A 19,856-nucleotide genomic window follows, 5' to 3' on the forward strand; every position below is an offset into this window, starting at 1 on the left:
ACCATCTATCTTTTTAAAAATGTAAATAATAATTGCTAATAGTGAATACAATAGGAAGAAAGCAACAAGTGCATTTTCATATCTTTGTGGGGGAGGGGAAAAGAAAATGTCTATAAGGAAACTGGCGTATCTTTGGAAAATTCGATGACACATGGCACCAAAAGGAACTTATTCAGAGCATCAAATCAAAGATAGGTGAAAGAGTGAGCATATGAAATTCACTGTGCTCTAGGCAATATGACAGATGCTGAAAACAGCAAAATAAACAGTCCCTAGCCTTCAAGAAGTTCTAAATTTCCCATGGGATAAACCTCCAGTTTCTTAAACTATTTCATTAACATTATCTACACTACAAAGTCAAAAAATGGCTGAACAAGTTCTCTAAGCAAAAAACCACCAGCATATTGCAATTTACCTGCAAAAAAAAAAAAAGCTCCCCTTAGGTATAAGTCAGCTCTGGTCATCTTCGTAAAGGAGAGCAGGATCCTTAGACATTTGACCCAGGAACTAAAAGGGACAGCGCCTGGCCGATCACGCAAAACAGCTGCTAAGGAGAGAGTGAAGGACTTCATGCAGGGTTGCCATGATGCTGACTACTGAGGAGTTCTCTAGAGAATGTACAGAAATAAGAAGACAGGGTGGCAAACGTTCATTCTGTCATTCCACATTGACAGCCATCCACCAAAAGGCAAAGGACCATCCAGGGTCCTGTCAGCCACTATACTTCTTGCTTTTCTTAAAACATGCCACACTCACTCCCTCCTTGGGGCTTTTATACTCATTATTCTCTCCCAAGACACTCCCAGATCGTTGGATAACTCACTTAAAGGCATTATGAAGTATATTTCTTCAAGAAGAGACCTTAACAACTATGGAAAAATTTGAGTTATGTCCAGATATGTCCCCTTTTCTCCTTAAGTTTCTACTCTTTATTATTAGCACAACAAAAAGTTCTGCACTTTTCGATGTTGAAAATGTTTCCCCCCCCAAAAAAAAACATGAACAGTAAAATCACAGAATATCACTGTAGAATTTAGAAGTCCATTTGAAATGTATAAAAAATAATCACCTCATCATTTCCCTAAAACTGGGAACCTAAGACCCAAAAGGAGAAAAGGAATAAAACACCACTTTATATAATTAAAATGATGATAAAATGAGCCACTTCCTAACCACTCACTATCTGGGAGGCTATACATGTCACTTAAGCACCACCCACCCCCACCCCAAGCAGTGGAAAGTACCCAAATATCAGCCTGCAGAAAGTTAACAGCCCAGGACTAAGTTTTCAGAGGCAAAATAAAGAAAATAAAGAATAATCTACGCAAACTTTGCACGCTTATTCTTGATCTTCATCATTAGTTTCACAACCAAACAAAAGGTGGAAATAGAAATGCAGAAAACATGGTACAAAATAAGGGATAATTCAATGGCCTATAGGGTTAAGACATCTCTGTCTCCAGGGAAAGGGGGCTGTGTACAAATTTGAGGAAATGTAATACATTTAAGTTAAGCTGTATGAAACTGCAGTTTTTGTAGATTGAAAAAAATCAAATATTAGCAATTTCATACATTTCAGCCTAATACAGTCATTTATTTTTCTAAAGAATGAAATGAACAACACAACTATATCAAAAACTCTCCCTCAGGTGTTTTCTACAAGACTTTAGGAGTCACAAGGCACACAGGAATTCAAAAGAATCAGTTTTGACTATCATTTTACAATCCCAACACTTTCAGCACATATAGAGACCTGATCATACTTCACACCAACCATGTTTAGAAAAGTTTCAAGATTGATTCTGAAAAAGTACAGAAAGCAACCGTATAACATGAGTTAAAAAGTTTACATTTTTCCTCTAATTTAATCAAACCGTTATGAAGCCACACTAGCATAATAAGAGCAAGGTGTTTTTGATTTTTATTCCCTGCATTGCAGTAAAAGTCATTGCCATTGGGACTCCAAATGGAATTTACTGACAGAGAAATCAAGCTAAACTGAGAATGCCCGACTATTATTACACAGCTGAGTGCTAGATAAAATATCCATTAAATCTGAGTGCCAACAACATCTAATGTTTTATGTCTACATAATGCAGGAAAACATTGGCTGTGACCTATCAACAAACATTCCAAGCCAGTCTACTCAGTAATATGCTGAAGTTGCTGTTTTATTACTTAAACAGACAGAACTATAACTGTGCTTATTATGAAAGTATAATATTACCTCAAGTTAATAAGAACTGATGGAACAAAGACATCGTTATGTAAAAATTAATAACATTTGGAGCATGACATGCAACAGTCATAAGAGAGCACTTTTTTCCAAAATTAGCAGAGAAACGGAGTTTTTACACAAGAGAAACACTGATGATGTTCCTATACTTCACTATTTTGCTCTTCATTGAAAGTCTAGCATGAGGCATGGGGACTACATAGTATCCTCTCCTATCGTCGTATTTTCATAGAATCAAAGACCTTTAGAGTTGAATGAAACTTTGGGATCACTAAGCCAACCATTTCATTATATAGATGAATAAACATACAATGAGCCTCACACAGAATACAAGACTTAGTTCTCCAGGCCAGATAGCCATTAACAGCCCAGGAGAAATTAGAAGGCAGGTCTCAGATTACCTGCCATAAACATTGAGTCATGGTTCCATATCTATCTGGCAAAACAAATAAATGGGTGCTTTTAATATTTAAAATGAAATTGCTATTTATTACTTAAAATAATATTTGTCAAGCTTGAATCAATAAAAGACATTATTATATTTGGTCTATCTATCTACTTCATAAAAGCCTTCCTTGAAATACAAGAAATAAAATGAAGACCAACAAATCTTTACCAATACTCTTTAGAAAGAAGGGAGTTACAGAACACCAGGGGCAGGAGGGCATAATTCTCCCCCCAAAACATCTATCTGCCAAAGGTAGTGAAACAGCCAATTCTAAACAGTGCCCTTTTATGTGAGGGGTTAACTGCAAAGTGCCCAAGAGCAGGGCTGTACACTAGTAGTAGCAGTTACAGTGACTGAATGACACAAGGTAAATTTCAGAAACTACCACAGGAAATATCAGGCGATCCCAGAAGAAAACCAAAATCTCCAATAAAATGAAATCAGTGGGTAGTTCTAGTCTTGGGAAAATATGTTCAGAACCAGTTGAGTATTCAATCGCATCATACACATGAGCACTTTAGTAAAACGAGTGTGAAAAAGAGAAAAACATTTGGGAAAGTAATCAAATTGTGTCAGACTTGAGTTCCTGAGATTTTCCTTACTTAATTGTACTTAACTGTATACATGTTATTTTTTAAAATAACTGAAAACCTATGTAAAATGGGTTAAATAATAGTCAAACACCAAGAATAATCTCTAATTAAAGCAGCAATTTCTATCTCTTCCATCTCTGTATTTAAATATTTAATCCATTACTAAATGAATTATAATATTAATAGACAGACTGTCTAAAAAATACATTGCTGTAACACTGCCTGAAATATAGTCCGAATCAAACCCTCAAGGCATGAAGACACTATAGAGATAGGAATCAGGGTCTAAGCTGTCTTTAATTTCAAAGAGATGCTTCACAGCTCATTACAGTACTGCATTGGCTGAATTGATGATTTACGATGAGTTATCCAGACAGTTCAGATTAGAGAAAATTAGAGCCATAACCAGGGCTTTAATCTGAATCTTCTCAATTTTCAAACTTGTAGGTGGGATCACCTCTGCACTTGGGTGAACAAGTACAGGCGGGTATCTGCATCTTTCAATCTTTCTGTATGACTATTCCAGAAATCATAAAATTATAGTTGAAGAGTTACAAACAAAAATTTGGTCCAATGGCAATGAACTCAACATACTGAGCTCTCCCTGTTATTTCAGGGTATTTGAAATGCCAAAAATCTACGCATGAACCTATAGTTTAGGAACCCTGATCATTGATGACCTGTTCTCGCATTTTACACAAGAGAGAACTGAAGCCAGAGATAAGACTTGCCCAAAGTCAAAAAACTTATGAAGGATAAACCCAGGACTCCAATCAGAGTCTATTGTCCATTAGTCAAACAGATTCTTTTTCAGCATGCACTCATAAGACTTGGTAATTGCTTCTGCTAAATGTCCTGGAGGCTTTCACAGTCAGGACCCACTTTTACTTTAAATTTTGCCTTGGAATAAAAAACTACAAATTTGATGGCAGTCCCAGGGTTAAGAACTGTTAGGGTGACTTTCTCTTCTCATCCTATCACCTTTGCTAATACAAGGCCAAACCCAGGTGACAAGTCCTCTTGTCCTCTGCCTGTGCCTATGGCCAGTTATGGTTTTTGTTTTTCCCTAGTCTGCCCTTATCTAAGGGTGTAGGTTCTGTGTGCCTGAGGGACCCTACATCTTAGCTCTGATTTCCCTACCTCTCCTCTAGCCCTGGCCTATTCCCCACCCCCAAATAGCTCTCCTCTTCTAATCTGGATGTCATTTCTCTCTGAATCCCCTCTGGAGTTCCCCCATTTCTTGAGAGTTCAGTTACCACCTTCCTCCCGCACTTCGCCACACACCAGGTATAACAGGATAAGGAAGTATTGCTCAAGATGGTGTTTACAAATTTAAAGAATTCAAGTTAAAAATAAAGACAATGCAAAGAAACCTACAGCATGTTAATTCCATGATTTGACAACTTTAAAGAAGTGACTCTCAACTTCTAGAGTATCTTAAGATGAATGTTCGAATGACCAATTTTATCCCATCATATAAAACAGGTAGACTTTTACTGGGAACATGGCTAGATTATGTGTAGTAAGTGTTTATCCCTAAAATCCAAAATTCTTTTACCTATAAATTGTTTATTACCTATGATCCCCCTATGGTATGTATTTGCAACTTGGTCAAATTACTTCTCCACCAAGCAATTTTTTAGAAAAGTTTGTTACAGCAAATTGACAGAATACTGAATATGGTACAATACACACAGAAAAAATACTGAAAAGCATCACAAGCCTACCTTCATCACTTGTTGCCTGTTGCTTCACCAGAGTCATTGGGGATCTTGCTGGAGGCTTGCTAAGTGGATGGCGCCAACTTTTAGCAGTTTTGGTTTCTCCCTCTAGTCTCTGGTTCCAGAACAAAAATGGGGAAGAAACACCCACAGGTAAAGACTTATTTTATACAAAAAAAAACTATGGTTCATAATGATTTATGACAATTTAATTAGGAAGAACTCCTGTACTTTTTTTATTTTTCCACTTCCTGGCCATTCTATTAGTTATTTTACAAAGAGGTCAATTAACTATCGTTCCACTTCATATTAAAACACTGTCTGTAGTGAGGAGCAGGCTTATCAGGACTACAATAAACTTAGCAGTTAGCAAGGTTCCAAAAGGTCTTTAAAACTAATCTACATTTAGGATTATATATTCACGACCATATAGGACCGTGGCATTTGGCCACCTCTATGCTGGTCACTTGTGAGTATCTGACATGTTATTTTGCTTTCTATCCATAGAGAAAACCAGACGCCAAACTGAGCCCATACACTTCCTTTCACTCAGAAACGAATCACCACTTCACTGAGGATATAACAAGAAATCAAAAGTTGTTTTTTTAAAATATGGTAAATTACTGTCATCTTGAAACCACTTAAATTTTATATAAAGTCTTTGGCCCTGGGCTCTACAAACTACTTCACATTTCAAAGGTAGAGGAAAAAGTCATGCGTACCCTGACACCTTCCAGAGTGAACCAATTACAAGCTTTCTTGCCTACTCAATCCAAAAGAAAAAAAAGGGGGTGGTGGGGTTCCCCAAGACAGCGTTTGAAACTAATAGGTTTATATCAACAGTTGACTAGGAAAGAAAGGAGTCTGTCAGAAATTTTCCTGTCAGCTGAAGAAGCAGTGGTTGGGTGAGATTTATCTGTGGTTTATAATAGCTAAAAAGTAATGTGGGAAATTATAACTTAGTCAACACCAAGAAATATTTATTAAGCTCTTATTATGTGCCACGTTGTTCTAAAAGCTGAGTTATAGCAGGAAAAAATACACCAGGTCCTTGCTTTCAAGGAGTGTGCATTATAAGAGGGAAGAGCACAGATAAGAAATAAGTACAAAGTAAATATTTATCAGGTACTATTAAGTAGATAAGCAATAAAGAAAAAATAAAGTAGGACAAAGGAACGGAAAGATATGGGGAGAGGGCTATTTTACACAGGGTCATTCGAAAAGGCCTTTCTGATGAGGAGACATTTGAGTGTAATCATGAGTGCAATGAGGGAGCAATATATTTAGAGCTCTGGGGAAGGAGCACTTTGGACAGCAGGAATAACATGTGAAGCGTTAACATATTTGGTGTATTCCAGGGAGAGCATGGAGCCCAGTTATAGATAGAGAGACAGATAATGTTCAGAAAGTAACTTAATTATTTCTTGAGAAGATTGACTAAAGCTGACTGCTACTAGCATACACATAGTATTACACTTAAAAATAAGACACAAAAATGAAATGGGTCTATATTACTTGGAACGATTGCCTGACACCCTGATGTAAGAAAAGAATACCGTATAGCTCTTTCTAAGAAGGGCAAACCAAGTCACCCAGCCCTTAAGGGCAGCATTTGCTTTCCTCGGAGGGCAATCTCTGTTCAGTGAAATAGTAATGATGAAGGTTAAAGGCACTGAGGGTAGAAGCGCCTCCACTGAAGGCAAGGAACCGGAAGAGTTACTTTCAGTTCCATTCCAGTTTAAAGTACGTGACTGAATATAACCTAAATAGGCATTTGACTTATTCACCACTCTAGAATCCCAATATCTGTTTAGGTACAATTAATCCCTACATGAAATTGAGTTGTAAAATTGGTTTACTAAGTAGTATGTGAATACTATTTTCAAACTTCCCTTTAGCCACCTTTTCAAATAAATTAGGCCATTGTTTTCTATTTCTCATATGTTTTAATAAATATTTTATGGTTCAGTAGAATATATAATCATGCATGAAATGATAAACGTGATTATGTCAAATTAGGAAATTATCTATATGTTATTTGACATTTTAAAACTAGGGAGATTAGATGAGTGGATTTCTTTATCTAATCTCCCTTACTACTCAAAGATGTGATAGACAAGGTCAGTGGTGAGTTGAAATGAGCAAGAGCAAATCAAGAAGTGGGTCTGTTCAGGGCACTGCTCAATTTATCAGCTCAAACAATGGAGGCTCTCCTTACCCACTTGAATTCCCTCATCTAGCTCTATAGGTCAAAAGAGATTACCGAATGCTTGCCATCACTACACACAATCAGAGCTTGCCTGATCACAATCTTAGTTACAGCAACAGTTTATGCTGAAAGCATATGATATTAGCAAGAACATATGAGAAACAGGGAGGCCCTATGCAAACAGATAGAATGAAGAGCTTGGTAATCAAGAGGGCTCTTGAGTTTTCCAAGAGGCAAATGGGCTGTTTCTGGCAGTGGGCAAGACCAGAACAGTCAGCCTGATCCTAGAATCAGAGTTCCTGAGGAAAGAGTGAGAGGAAAGCATGATGACCAGGCAAGCCCTAATGTTAAAATAGAGGCTATGGAAAGCCTGGAACCCTGAAATATTAACCTTTGGCAGGAGGAGGGCAGAGCCCGGTGGGTGAATCATTTCCAGTCTGATTCATATTAGAGGTAATAGAACCATTCTGTATCTTGACAGAAAGTACAGAAAGATCCCTTGTACCCAGTTTCCCCCAATAGTAACTTCTTAGAAAACTATAGTAGAACATCCCAGCGATATTGACATTGGGATATTCTACTACAGTTTTCTAAGAAGTTACTATTGGGGGAAACTGGGTACATGGGATATTTCTGTACTATTTTTTTTAGTTGCATGTGAGTCTATAATTATCTCAAAATAAAGAGTTTAATTTTAGAAAAACTTAAAAATGAAGAAAATTAAGCTCCACCACGTGGCCAAAAGTGTCATGCTATCTGAACTATCGCCATGTAAGCCAGAGCTCGCAGAAGGCTTACCTTCCAGTCATTAAAGGGAATATGATTAAGACCCATAATTATGGGATGTCATCTGCACTACAGCAAGATTTCAATGCACAGCACAATTTTCGGAAAGTTCCCTAACCACACAATAAATACAGCAAAATCGGACATTGCCACATACGCTGGGGACTTTAAAGCCATTTCTCTCTCCACTGGGGACCACTGGGACTTCCACAGTTTCAAGGGCACTCCCGCAGCTCTCCACATCACTCTCTTCTCCCTCTGTCAACACACTGTTACTCTCTGCCACTGAGAAGCACGATTCAGGTGACTTTGGCCAAGGAAGTTTGGGTGGGTCTGATTCCTTGGACGTCACATGGCCACTAGGTATGGAACCATCAGCCTCACTGGAATTCGAAGGTGGAATTATGACATAGGCTTGGCCATTCTCAGTTTTCACTTCCTCCATTACAGATGTGCTTAAGCAGCTGTCTCCTGAGAAGTAAAACGAAAGACTGTTAGTAAATATTGCATTGTATTATTACTAAGTACAATCGTTATTCTCAACTAAATTTCTGTCTTCCAGCTTCCCCTCTAAACTTCCACAGACATGGGTGGGAAAGGTCTTTGAAGTATCACGTAGTCTTCATAGTTGTAAAACTGAGACCTTGGAGTTTAGCAAAAGAATATTTGACAAAACAAGGGGTTAAAAAGTGGTTCCACTATAGACTAATGTCAAAATCCAGGGCAATAACAATAATTATCCAAAGCAATAGAAATTTGAAATCTTTCTAAAAATAAGAATTATATTCCAATATATGATGATAAGAGCTGCTACTGATGAAACATTCCAGGTCAGAAGATTTATGTAAAGAATATATGTAAGGCTGTGCAGATCCAGTAAAAATTATTTCCTACACTAATCCTGTGTCACACAATGACAGCATATAGAAGAATATCATAAGCACTTCTTTTGTACTGCCATCTCTGTGCACCCTTTTCCCTCCCTCACATGTGCACACAAACACACATGCACACACATGCACACGCACATAATTTCACCTATTACATGCTAGCTCTGACGCTGAACCTAGCTACATCTTCTATTTAAGTGTAGCTTCTATTTAAGCTGCATCTTCTATTCAAACCCTGGAGGTCAAAATGCAAGGAACTGTGTAGTGACAGAACTAACAGAACTGGGTGCCCTTCGCCTACACCACCCAGTAATTCATGCAATGGTTCATTAAACTATGGTGAAGGACTCTAAAGAAGCCATATGTACTGCATAACTGTCGTCTCTGCACTGTTTGCTGCTATTCCCTACTCTACCTGGTCCACCTTGCTACCTATCCGTTTATCTCAAGTCAATTCAGATATCACCCACTCCAAAAACATTGCCAGGCCAGCCTCCCGTCTGTTTCAGGTTTGTCCCTGGTGTACCAGCACCTTCCTATGCTGTCTCTATCGTGGCACTTATCACACTGGATTGAAATTATATTTGTCTAGCTCTCACTAAAGTATGAACTCACTGAAGAAAAATCTATGATTTAAGCTCTGTTAACACAGCTATTTCAAGAACAAGAGGTAATGAAGAGGGAAAAGCAGCCGAGGTCGGGTTAATTAGGGCTATAAGACTTTTTTTGTACTCTAAGTGGAAGACAAGTAAAAACAAGGTAAGGGACAAGACCTGAGCTATGTCATTTTAAAGGATCACCATGACTTCCATATGGAGAACTGACTAGCAGAGGTGTCTAGGGTGGATGTAGCCAAATAGGAAGGAAATCATTTCTGCAATAGTCCAGGCAAGAGACAATAGTGCCTTAAACGAGGAGGAGGCAGGGGGTAGCCAGATTCAGAAGAATCCCACGAGTGAAGGACAGACTAGACAAGGGGTGTTGAGAGGAAGACAGGAATTACCAACAAGCTCAATGAAGAAAAGGACAAACACCCTAACCTAAAGAAGCAAAGCATGAAAGCAGCTTCAGAGAAATATGCTATAAAAGGGGGAAATAAGCAAAGCAGTTAAGACTTACAGATGATGGCTTTAGTATAGAGAAATGGCCAGGGGACTGACTACACATACCATTTCCCAAGACTGAATGATTTTTGTTGTTCCTTTTAAAAACTATAGTCTTTATTTGCTTCTTAAAATTAAGTCAAAAGCTAAGAATCTGCAAAGAATTATCTGTAATTGGTTTTCTCTGTGCCATATGAATTCAAGAGAAACTTTCCAAAAACGTATTGTATATTGTAAATTGAGTTGCACTGAAAAAAACTTTTTCATTTTAGAATATTCTTTTTTATTAAACCAAACAAGCACTGCTGGCTGTTTGTCTTACAATTCCACTACATGTAGCAGTGGCGCTCCTGACTTTTGAAACATCCCCTTGGCCTCCTGACTGAGTTACCCCCTACCTTTAGAAAGCTTATTGCGTAAGCTATGTGGAAAAGTAAGATGTCTGTCCTAGAGAACATAGATCAAAGGCATCAGATCTTCAACTACCTACTACTTCTCAAACAAGCAGCCAGATTCTCACCTGAGAGTCTGATATTATCTGATGAATTCTGATCCAGCTGCATTCTGCTAGCAGAGGCTACTTCCTCTGAAGGTGCTTCTGTGTTCCCCAGCTTTGCTGCTGCTTCTGGCTTTTCACTGACCTCGAGGGCATCTGCGTCTGGGTCAGGGGTGGGGCCCTCTGCCCCACTGACTGCAGCTGGCATTTCCTTGTCCCCCTCATTCTTAGGCCTCTTAGAGTGAGGGCCAGTGCACTGGGAGCTATTAAGGAGAGAACTGTGGTCAGAGCAGAATGTTTGCAATGGACAGGCTAAAACACATACCGATACAAATGTTATTTTCACTGATGGAAAGAAGAAAAACACAGTTTTTTCATCATTGTGCAGAGATAATCTTCACAATTAACCAATTAAATTTGAAACTGAAATCTTAACCAGAGTTTTAATAACAATGTAAAAATTAAAATTAGAACAATTGTAAACAATTGATTGTTAAACATTATTGGAGGAAAAGTCTGCTAAAATTTTATAACAACATTAAAAGAGGTCCGAAAATAAAAATAAAAAATGACGACATGGGAAATCTAATCAATAAATCAAATATTATTTAGATGATGATAAACAGAAGAGGAAATGAGGAGCACCCAGAAAGCTGTTGCTAAAATCTGAGTAGATTCATTACATTCTAAGGTAAACAAGTGCCCACATTTACCTGAGTTTTGTATAATTCTGAAATACGCATGGAAATTATTAAAATTAAATGCCAAATCATCATTAGCTAAAAGAAATAAGAGGGAAGGAGGCCAACTGTATGAATTTAACATCTTATATCAACTTATTATTTTCACAGTGGACACCACTTTTTTCCTCTTTTAGTATTTTCCAGAAAGTCGCTTGATAGCTTTGTCATAGATGCCTTTTGCATATGACACATTTCTTACGCTTTCTTTAGGAAGAATTACAACTCAAATCGAACCAACGTGTATTTCAGTGCACACACATATACTACACATACACATACACACACACACACACACACACACACACCCCACTAGCCACTGTAGAAAGTCAGGGAGGACAGAGATCTGAGATAAAGGAGGAGCCAGGGGTAACCCGTGCAAACTCACTTTGGCTGCTGGTGGTAGTAACAGTACTAGTATCATCATCACCATCATCACATTTATTGAGAACCCATGCACTGGCCTATGCAGAAAATCTTCACATTACTACTAGCATAGTACATGTCAAATAAGATGGCTGACATCTCTGAGATTTCAATGCATCATTCCCTTCATTAGATTTCCCTAAATAGGTTATTACTTAAGGGAGTCAGCAAACTATGGTGAAGCCACAAGGCTGAGCATGATCGACAAGCCCCTTAACACTAGGCTTTCAACCTGGGTGAGCAAAGTCTATTGATCATTTTAGCACACTGAAGGGCATTTCGAATTAGTTCAATGTCATAGATCTTGTTCTCTGGCAACCCAAAAGGGCCACCGTGGTTAGTAACTAGGAGATCAGACCGTACACCTAATTAGTGTATTATGATTTCTGCCCATTAAAGAACAGTTCTCAAGATGTTCTGCGGGTGTTTCTTCTAAACTCAAGATTACTCACTCCCACAGCAAGCTTTTTTGGTAATGTGGAAAACACATTTATCAAAGGCACTGACTCTCTAAATCTGTGTTTCCCCGACTTTTCTGAATGCAACCCATAGTAAGTTATACATTTTAGATGGTGAAACAACACTCACATACGTACACATGTGCTCACACATGTATGAATTAATACTTACCCCCTTACCACATGGGAAGGACTATGATACTTTTTATTCTATTTTACCTCCTACATTAAAATGTTGTTCCTAACCTATTAAATTGATTTGAAAACGAATCATTGAAAATCAGTGCTGTAAACTGTAGGGTGAAATGAGAACACCTCAGTTTGAGTTCTGCTACTAACTTATTCTGTGCCTCAGGTATTTCATACAATGAGGACGTTTGACTCCATGTTCCTAAGGTTCCTCCGCTCACTACCTTTCTAAAATAGCAGAAAGTAAATGTCAGGGGAAAAAAGAGAATCAGAAAATAAACATCAGAAATATGGCCAAAGATTTGAAATTACAGTGCTATTTAGTTAGCAAAAAACTGGTAACAAGCTACAGGTCCAAATATGGGGGATTAGTTAATAAATACAAGCAGGCATTAGAAATTACCGTGTAGTGAATCATTTAATTACATAAAAAAATAAAAACTCTCACAAAACTGGTCATCAAATTGTTAATAGAGCATGGCCCCAATTTTAGAAAGGTATATAATATTATATAAATAATAAATATATATGTAAAGGATATATACAAAATGTTAACCTAGTTATCTCTGGATTGTGAGGTTATGGGTGATTTGGGGTTCCTTCATTATTCTTTTCCTTATTTTACAAATTTTCTCCAGTGCACAAATATTACTTTTACAATCTGAAAGAAAAAAATGAGTAATATTGGAAAGTGAAAATGTAATATAACCCTGGAAAACATAAGAGCCTAAAAAGATTGCCTGAGGGCCCTAGCAACATGACACATATCCTATTCATGAGTTTAAAACAGCAAGATGCCCACAACAGGATGCAGGCTTCTGAAATGGCCCTGGCCACAAAAACAGAATGTAGAATAAAGTTCACAGGGACAGTCATGTTACAAAAACACTACATGCTCTGTTTTACATCTTGTAAAAGAATAAAGCAAAGTATATAAAATGCAGCAAAATATAGAAATCCCAATGAGAAAAGTAATATCTCAGACGTTTGACAAATGAAGAAAACATCAGAAAGAAAATTGGTAGCAAAATGAAAAAGATCACGTGACTGAAGATAAACTATGGAGATGAACAGAGAGCACCAAGACCACTTTAAAGCATATTAGCGTAAGAGGTCTAAGAAGTTCCAGTATTGTTCTACTTGCATGTATAATAACTCCAGGAATATTCTCATACACAAAATACATCTCCTCCTACATTCTATTTATTTATTACATTTCTCAAGAATTACAAATACTTTGCCTCAAATTTTCAGTAAGATAGTAAGTACAATTATGATGAAGAAATATGAAAAAAGGCAAATAGTCTGTGAAAACATCACGTTCGTGACCCATTTTAATTGAGTTAGTACAAGAGGGATGGGGTGGGGGTGGGATCATTACCTCCTGGATGCTTTTCTTACTTTCCTCCTTCTCTGCAGCCATGCCTTTACTTCAGGGGTGGATTCCGGAGTAGGCTTCGTGTGATCAATGGTGTATATATCCTTTCCTTGTTTCCACAGCTGATATCTGTCTGGCTGAAATTTCTTCACAAAGATATCCATTGAAATTTTCACCATGTCTTTCCTGCAGGTGCACTGAAACATAATGGGATTGGAGTGCTTTAAACATTTCACTAGCTACATAAAGTCACACAGATTTGTACTATGAATGGACCATTCATGAATATTTAGTCACCATATAATTGAGGATAATGTTTTACATTTTCAAACATTCAGTGGGGGATAAACTCAATTTCCTCTGAATGAAGGTGAGAACCTGTATATTCACATTTATAAATGGTAAAATATGTTCAAAGGCATTGTAGAGTTCATAGGGAACTGTCTACCAAGAACAACTGAAAGGAAGGAGCATGCATTTGAAAGCATGCCTGCAACAGAAGGATTACGCGCCCGTCACAGGGATGTATCACTGAGCTGAAAGCTGAGAGGTCTGTAAAGCTGAAAACCTAAGTTGGCAAATGAATAAAAGTAGCCCATGAATGTGATTAGAATAATTAAACCAATGGGTTGAGATAAATGTTCTTCAAGATATATTTTAATCACATTATGTTTATTAACATAGATACTTTCACAAAGTAACCAACAATTAGTGAGCAATGAACACACTTCTATATCATATCATAAAATAACCACCACCATCACTATAAACATATTCACTAGGAAGAAGGAATAGTGCTAAAGTAAGATGTTCAAAGAAACTATTATTTTGAATTCACTAGGACTTTGATTCTTATTAATACATACTTATGAGTCATATCTTATAAAATAAGTTACGTATAAAGATTAGCATGGAATTTGGGCAGAAGTGCTGCCAGCCTAGACTCACAGGGACAAACAGGATGAAATGAAGGAAAAATGACTCCAAGAGTAAAGCCACAATGACCAGGACTAAGCTAACAGGATCTCCTCAGGCTGTTACAGAGGACATACAGATGGCCAACAGACGTATCACATGTTCAACCACACTAATCATTAGGGAAATGCAAATCTAAACCACAATGAGGTATCATCTCACACCTGTCAGAATGGCTTTTATCAAGAAATGAACAAACAGCAAGTGCTGACAAAGATATGGAGAAAAGGGAGCCCTCGTACGCTTCAGATTATAAACTCTAATGGTTTCTGGGATTGTAAATTGGTGTAACCACTATGGAAAACAATACAAAGGTTCCTCAAAAAATTAAAAATAGAACTACCATATGATCCAGCAATTCCACTTCTGGGTATCTATCTGAAGAAAATAAAAACACTAATTCTAAAAGAAATAAGCATACCTATGTTCAATGCAGCATTACTTACAATAGCTAAGACACGGAAGCAACGAAAATGTCCATTAGTAGATGACTGGATAAAGAAGATGTGGGGTGTGTGTGTGTGTGTGTGTGACACACATATATACAATGGAATATTACTCAGAAATAAAAAAGAATGAAATCTTGTCATTTGTGACAACATGAATGGAACTAGAGGGTATTACGCTAAATGAAGTAAATAAGTAAGACAGGGGAAGACAAATGCCGTATGATTTCACTTATATGTAGAATCTTAAAAAAATATAAATAAACAAAACAAAACAGAAAAGGATCCACAAATAGAACAAGCTAATGGTTGCCAAAGGGGAAGGGTAGAGGGATGAATGAAATTTAAAAAATAAAAGAGGATGGAAATTAATGTTTACTAAACACCAAGTATGTTTCATGAGTTAGGTGGTTTACTTGCATTGTTAAAGGCAATCCTCATATATTCTTGAAAGTAAGACACAGAAATCTCCATTTTAACAGAAGAAACTGATTTCAAAGAGCTTAATAACCTTCCAAGGTCAAGGATGGTGAATGATTTTCTTTCCACTATTACATTGGCTCTAATACTGATGATCATCCTTTTATGATTTTTTTTTCCTACAAGAAATCCTTAATACATTATAGCTAGTGTTTGTAAAATGAATGGAAATTCTTATGGTAAAGATGCTAAAAATCCAAATTTTTCCTTTTGTCTTGGAACTCAAGGTATAAGAAGTAAGAAATTCTTCATAAGAAAAAAACTAGAGTTCAAAATTAATTTTTCTGGTTATCACAGCAATCACAGAAAAATAAATTAGCTTGTGAAGTCACCTTTGATCAGAAAAAGAAAATGAATTAGATTACTACTAGGACAACCAAAAAGAAGGGAAGAGCAATGATGGCAAGCTCTTGTTTTGAAGATGTATGAATATCCAAATAAAGTATATACTGCTGTCTTCTACTGACACATGAGTAGTTAGTGTGTCTTTAAACCAAAGATCACTGTAAGATATTGTCCCTTGTAATAACCATTATAACTGTATTTACCAATAAATGGCTCATATTAAAAAAACACAAGCAACATATTAATTCTTATTTCCTTCAGAAATTTAAATCAATCAAAAAAGTTGATTTTTAACACCCCATGTTTTTCATCAAAATCTAGCCCACTCCCAAAAATTATTTTTCTTGAAGGTTGTCAGTTAATTATCTTTATGGCAAAACAAAATTTCTACATTAGATCAGAACTACAGTAAAAAAAAGAAATATCTATTTCTTGTTCAGTACATAGTGACACTGTCTTACATCTCCAAATATATAAGCTAAGAAAATATGGGACTGGGTATAAAATGTAAAAATATACAACGTTCAATGGACTCACCCTTCATTGGCTTTGAGAGCCCAAAAGTTTGTACAAGTTTCCTTTTAAATGAATATTTCATAAATAAAGAACAAAGAAAAGACAGATATTCTTTATTTCATTGTTTTCTAACAACCTACTTTCCTTAGCCACAACAAGAATTAAGAATAATGTGTTATTAACATAATTAGACACAATTATTCACTATTTCCACATTAAGTAGTAACAAAAACATTGCAAAGTATCAGGCATAGGAACCTCTTATTTAACCAAAAATGTAACTGATGGTGATTAACTATTTAATGCCAAAATCAGTAAATATGACTGAAATATAATTTTATTCTAAACCATCAAACTACCTTTTATGTTAACAAATAATTTAGTACTCAGTAAATTCAGATACTTCACTGAAAAACTATGTAGACAATTCTAGGCATAGAGCATCAAAGAAATCTTAACTACAGACTGTGGTTATTAAATTGACAAGGCTGTGATGAGTGTTTCTTAACCTGATTTTTTGACCAACCGATCTACAATCTACTCTTTATTCATCCAGATTTGTATCACATTCATTATTTCCTATTCTTTAACCCTTTTATCCATTTTCAACTTAGTCATGAAACCCTAAACACTTCTTTCTCTACACGTGCAAAGAATAATCTGCTGGTGATTTGTTAGCATTAACATGAACTGTGTTGCTCTAATGCACTAGAACTCCTCAATCTTCATCATTATCTTACCTCTATGTAAACAATATCAATGGTGTAGGTTTCCACTGCATCATAACAAACAAACAGAGAACAGGCCCAGCTCTTTGGGAAACTGCCACACTCTTAACTCATACTGAATCTGTAAATGTCCAGGAATCCCAAGACGTTCTCTGCTATACTTATGACTAGTTATTTCTGATTCTGATATGAGTGAGGAACAGTATTTTGCAATATGCACTCTAATTTATAGGCTCGTATTTCTGATTAGTATTTTCTGGCATTATGTTCCAATGAAGACGCCACTCAAGTTTTATGGAATGTAATGTAATCAATCATTTTAACAGAAACATTGTCTAATTTAAACAGTTGTTAAATAAAACAATTTTAGAAAATAGATGCATTATTCAATTAATAAAGCCAGAATTGATTGATAGGATATCAGTCTACTATTTATAGAAATACTTAACCTAATGAGATACTAAAAAAATTGCTAAAGATTTTTTTCTGTACATTTCACCAGACAATTAATAATGAATAAAAGTATTTAATATGTGGATGAACTGTTAAAAAAAAAAAGGGAGGGGGTCTATTTATATTGGTATTCCTCTAAAGAAATTCCAAAAGTTAATTAAGCAGGATATTCTACTTCTATAGCCCATTCTTTTATCGTAAAATTTTCATTACCAGTTACAAATCTGAACCGAATTTCACCCTTTTTGGAGTACTTCCAACATCCTAGTATTTTTTAGCTGGCTCAAGAAATTAGAAATTTCATTCTAAGAAATTACATTAAAAGGGGAAATTCAGAATCAGTATAATGAATGTAGGTAATTCTAACATACATTATGCTGAGCTAAAGAAGCTAGACATAAAAAAGTCCACACTGGTGGTTATTCCACCATATTAATGGATATGACTGTGTTTAATATGATTAATAAGCAATAGCCACATTACTCTATCTGCTTGCTGAACACTGGTCTGCCTACAGCTCTTCTAGTTATCAGCTATGTAAGACTGGGGACGCCATGAGTTCTGAGTCAGCTTCTTCACATAAAAATGCTTTCCTAGCTCTGTCACAGGGGTTCAAAAAACCAAAAAGTGTGTAAATATACTGGGTCAAAAGAGCTCTTTAAACATAATTATGACTATGATCTCCCTGACCCTCCTTTACACAAAAAAACTGAAGATGATGCAAAATGCTGATGTAAAGCAAAGAAAAATTTTTAAGTTTCAGTTTGTACTTAAATACTAAATACTTATGTTTTACAGAATTTTTCTGCAAAGATGGTAGAGCCACGTGATTCTTCAAATAGCTAGTCAAAGCTAAAAAAATCTGCAAGAAACTAATGTAATAGAAGAGAAAATGCCTGTTTCCTGCCAAGAGCTATCTATGAAATATATTAGGCACCCATCAATGCATACCCAAATGGACCTTCAGACCTTAGTCATATGTAAGATCAACTATAACAATGATTTATTTAATCTATGTACTTATTCAGTCATTGCTCATTTGTACATGTACCCTCTTACGCAAATACATTTGGGAGAAAATTATTATAATTACCTTGACAATTGATAAGAATTATTTTAATATAGGAAATGGAGTTTTAAAATATTCAGATCTAATTAAGTTGAAAATAATATTTGAACAGCACTTTGATTTCCTGGGTCACATTTCATATAATACCAGTCAAAGACAAAAGGCTGTTTCACTGAAGTACATGAAAAGTAAACTATATAATTATGTTTACACTGAGAAAGGGGAAAAAAGAAATACACTTCTAAGATCAATATTAATCAACAAAGTTGGTATATAAAGAATGCAAAGGTTATTTCCTTTGTTCTTATGTCCATTAATAAAGCAAGGTCTGTGGGAGCCCTGAACATCCCTTGTTTTCCCCATCTGGTCTGCAGAGCTCACAGAACCCTGATTTTGTCAAGGTGCACAATACGTTTGACAGTTCCGGGGATTCCAATATACACACCCAGCAAAAACTTTCTGAAATGTTTTGTTCTCACTGACTTGAAAAAGAGAGTAGCTTTAAAAGTTCCCTAAAAGCTAAAAAGATATATCACAGTCATAGTAAAAAAGTGTGATACTAGAACCAATATCTTACTCTAATTTTAATGAATCATCATTGTGAGTTGTTTCAGATGTTGTTGCCATATCCGACCTTTCTCTTCCATTCTAGTTTAAACACTGTGAAAATATACACTGTGTCTGTCTTACTGAGAAGTGCATTCTAGGTACCTACAGGATTGAGAGGCCCTTAAAAATATTTTTTTGATAAATAATCTTTTTTGAAAACATGAGAAAACAGAGGTTCAGAGATCTTAAGTTAATTTGCACAAGGTCACACAGCTCACAAGTAATACAGCCTTTGCCACATTCAAATCTAGACCAACTCCCATACTCTTACCCACTGTACTGTGGAAATTCCAAAACGAAACTACATTCAATACATCTTAAATGGTTTTAAACTTAAATGTGGGCCATATTTTTCCATCTCAAACTTATTTTTCTGTGACCCCTAACCAAACTGAAATTGTTGTTGAGAACAAAAGTCTGGGTCTCATTTTTTTATGCATGATATCATGCCGTGTTGATAGAGTTTATCCAGTCTAGCTAACAATTTTCCAAAATATGTTTCCTCCGCTCCCCCTGCTTCTAATAGGTTCAAATTAATTTCTTCTGAATATTTTCAGGCTTC

The 19,856-nt window shown here is 36.2% G+C and overlaps 1 protein-coding gene across 4 annotated transcripts in view; it reads right to left on the minus strand.

Moving 5' to 3' along the window:
• The window catches only part of KDM4C (lysine demethylase 4C), a 346,173-nt gene that overhangs the window by 150,865 nt on the left and 175,452 nt on the right, over positions 1 to 19,856 (minus strand). For all 4 annotated transcript variants that reach the window (XR_012495714.1, XM_019727138.2, XM_074330450.1 and 1 more), the window contains 4 exons: positions 13,677 to 13,870; positions 10,507 to 10,745; positions 8,151 to 8,464; positions 5,005 to 5,113 (listed from right to left, as the gene is read on the minus strand). Coding sequence is in view for 3 of the 4 variants with exons in the window: in XM_019727138.2 (XP_019582697.2) it covers positions 5,005 to 5,113; positions 8,151 to 8,464; positions 10,507 to 10,745; positions 13,677 to 13,870 (856 nt within the window). In the remaining variant the exon portion in view is untranslated. The remainder of the gene's footprint in view (positions 1 to 5,004; positions 5,114 to 8,150; positions 8,465 to 10,506; positions 10,746 to 13,676; positions 13,871 to 19,856) is intronic.

This window comes from Rhinolophus sinicus, linkage group LG04, assembly GCF_036562045.2.
Source record: "Rhinolophus sinicus isolate RSC01 linkage group LG04, ASM3656204v1, whole genome shotgun sequence".
Lineage (NCBI taxonomy): Eukaryota > Metazoa > Chordata > Mammalia > Chiroptera > Rhinolophidae > Rhinolophus > Rhinolophus sinicus.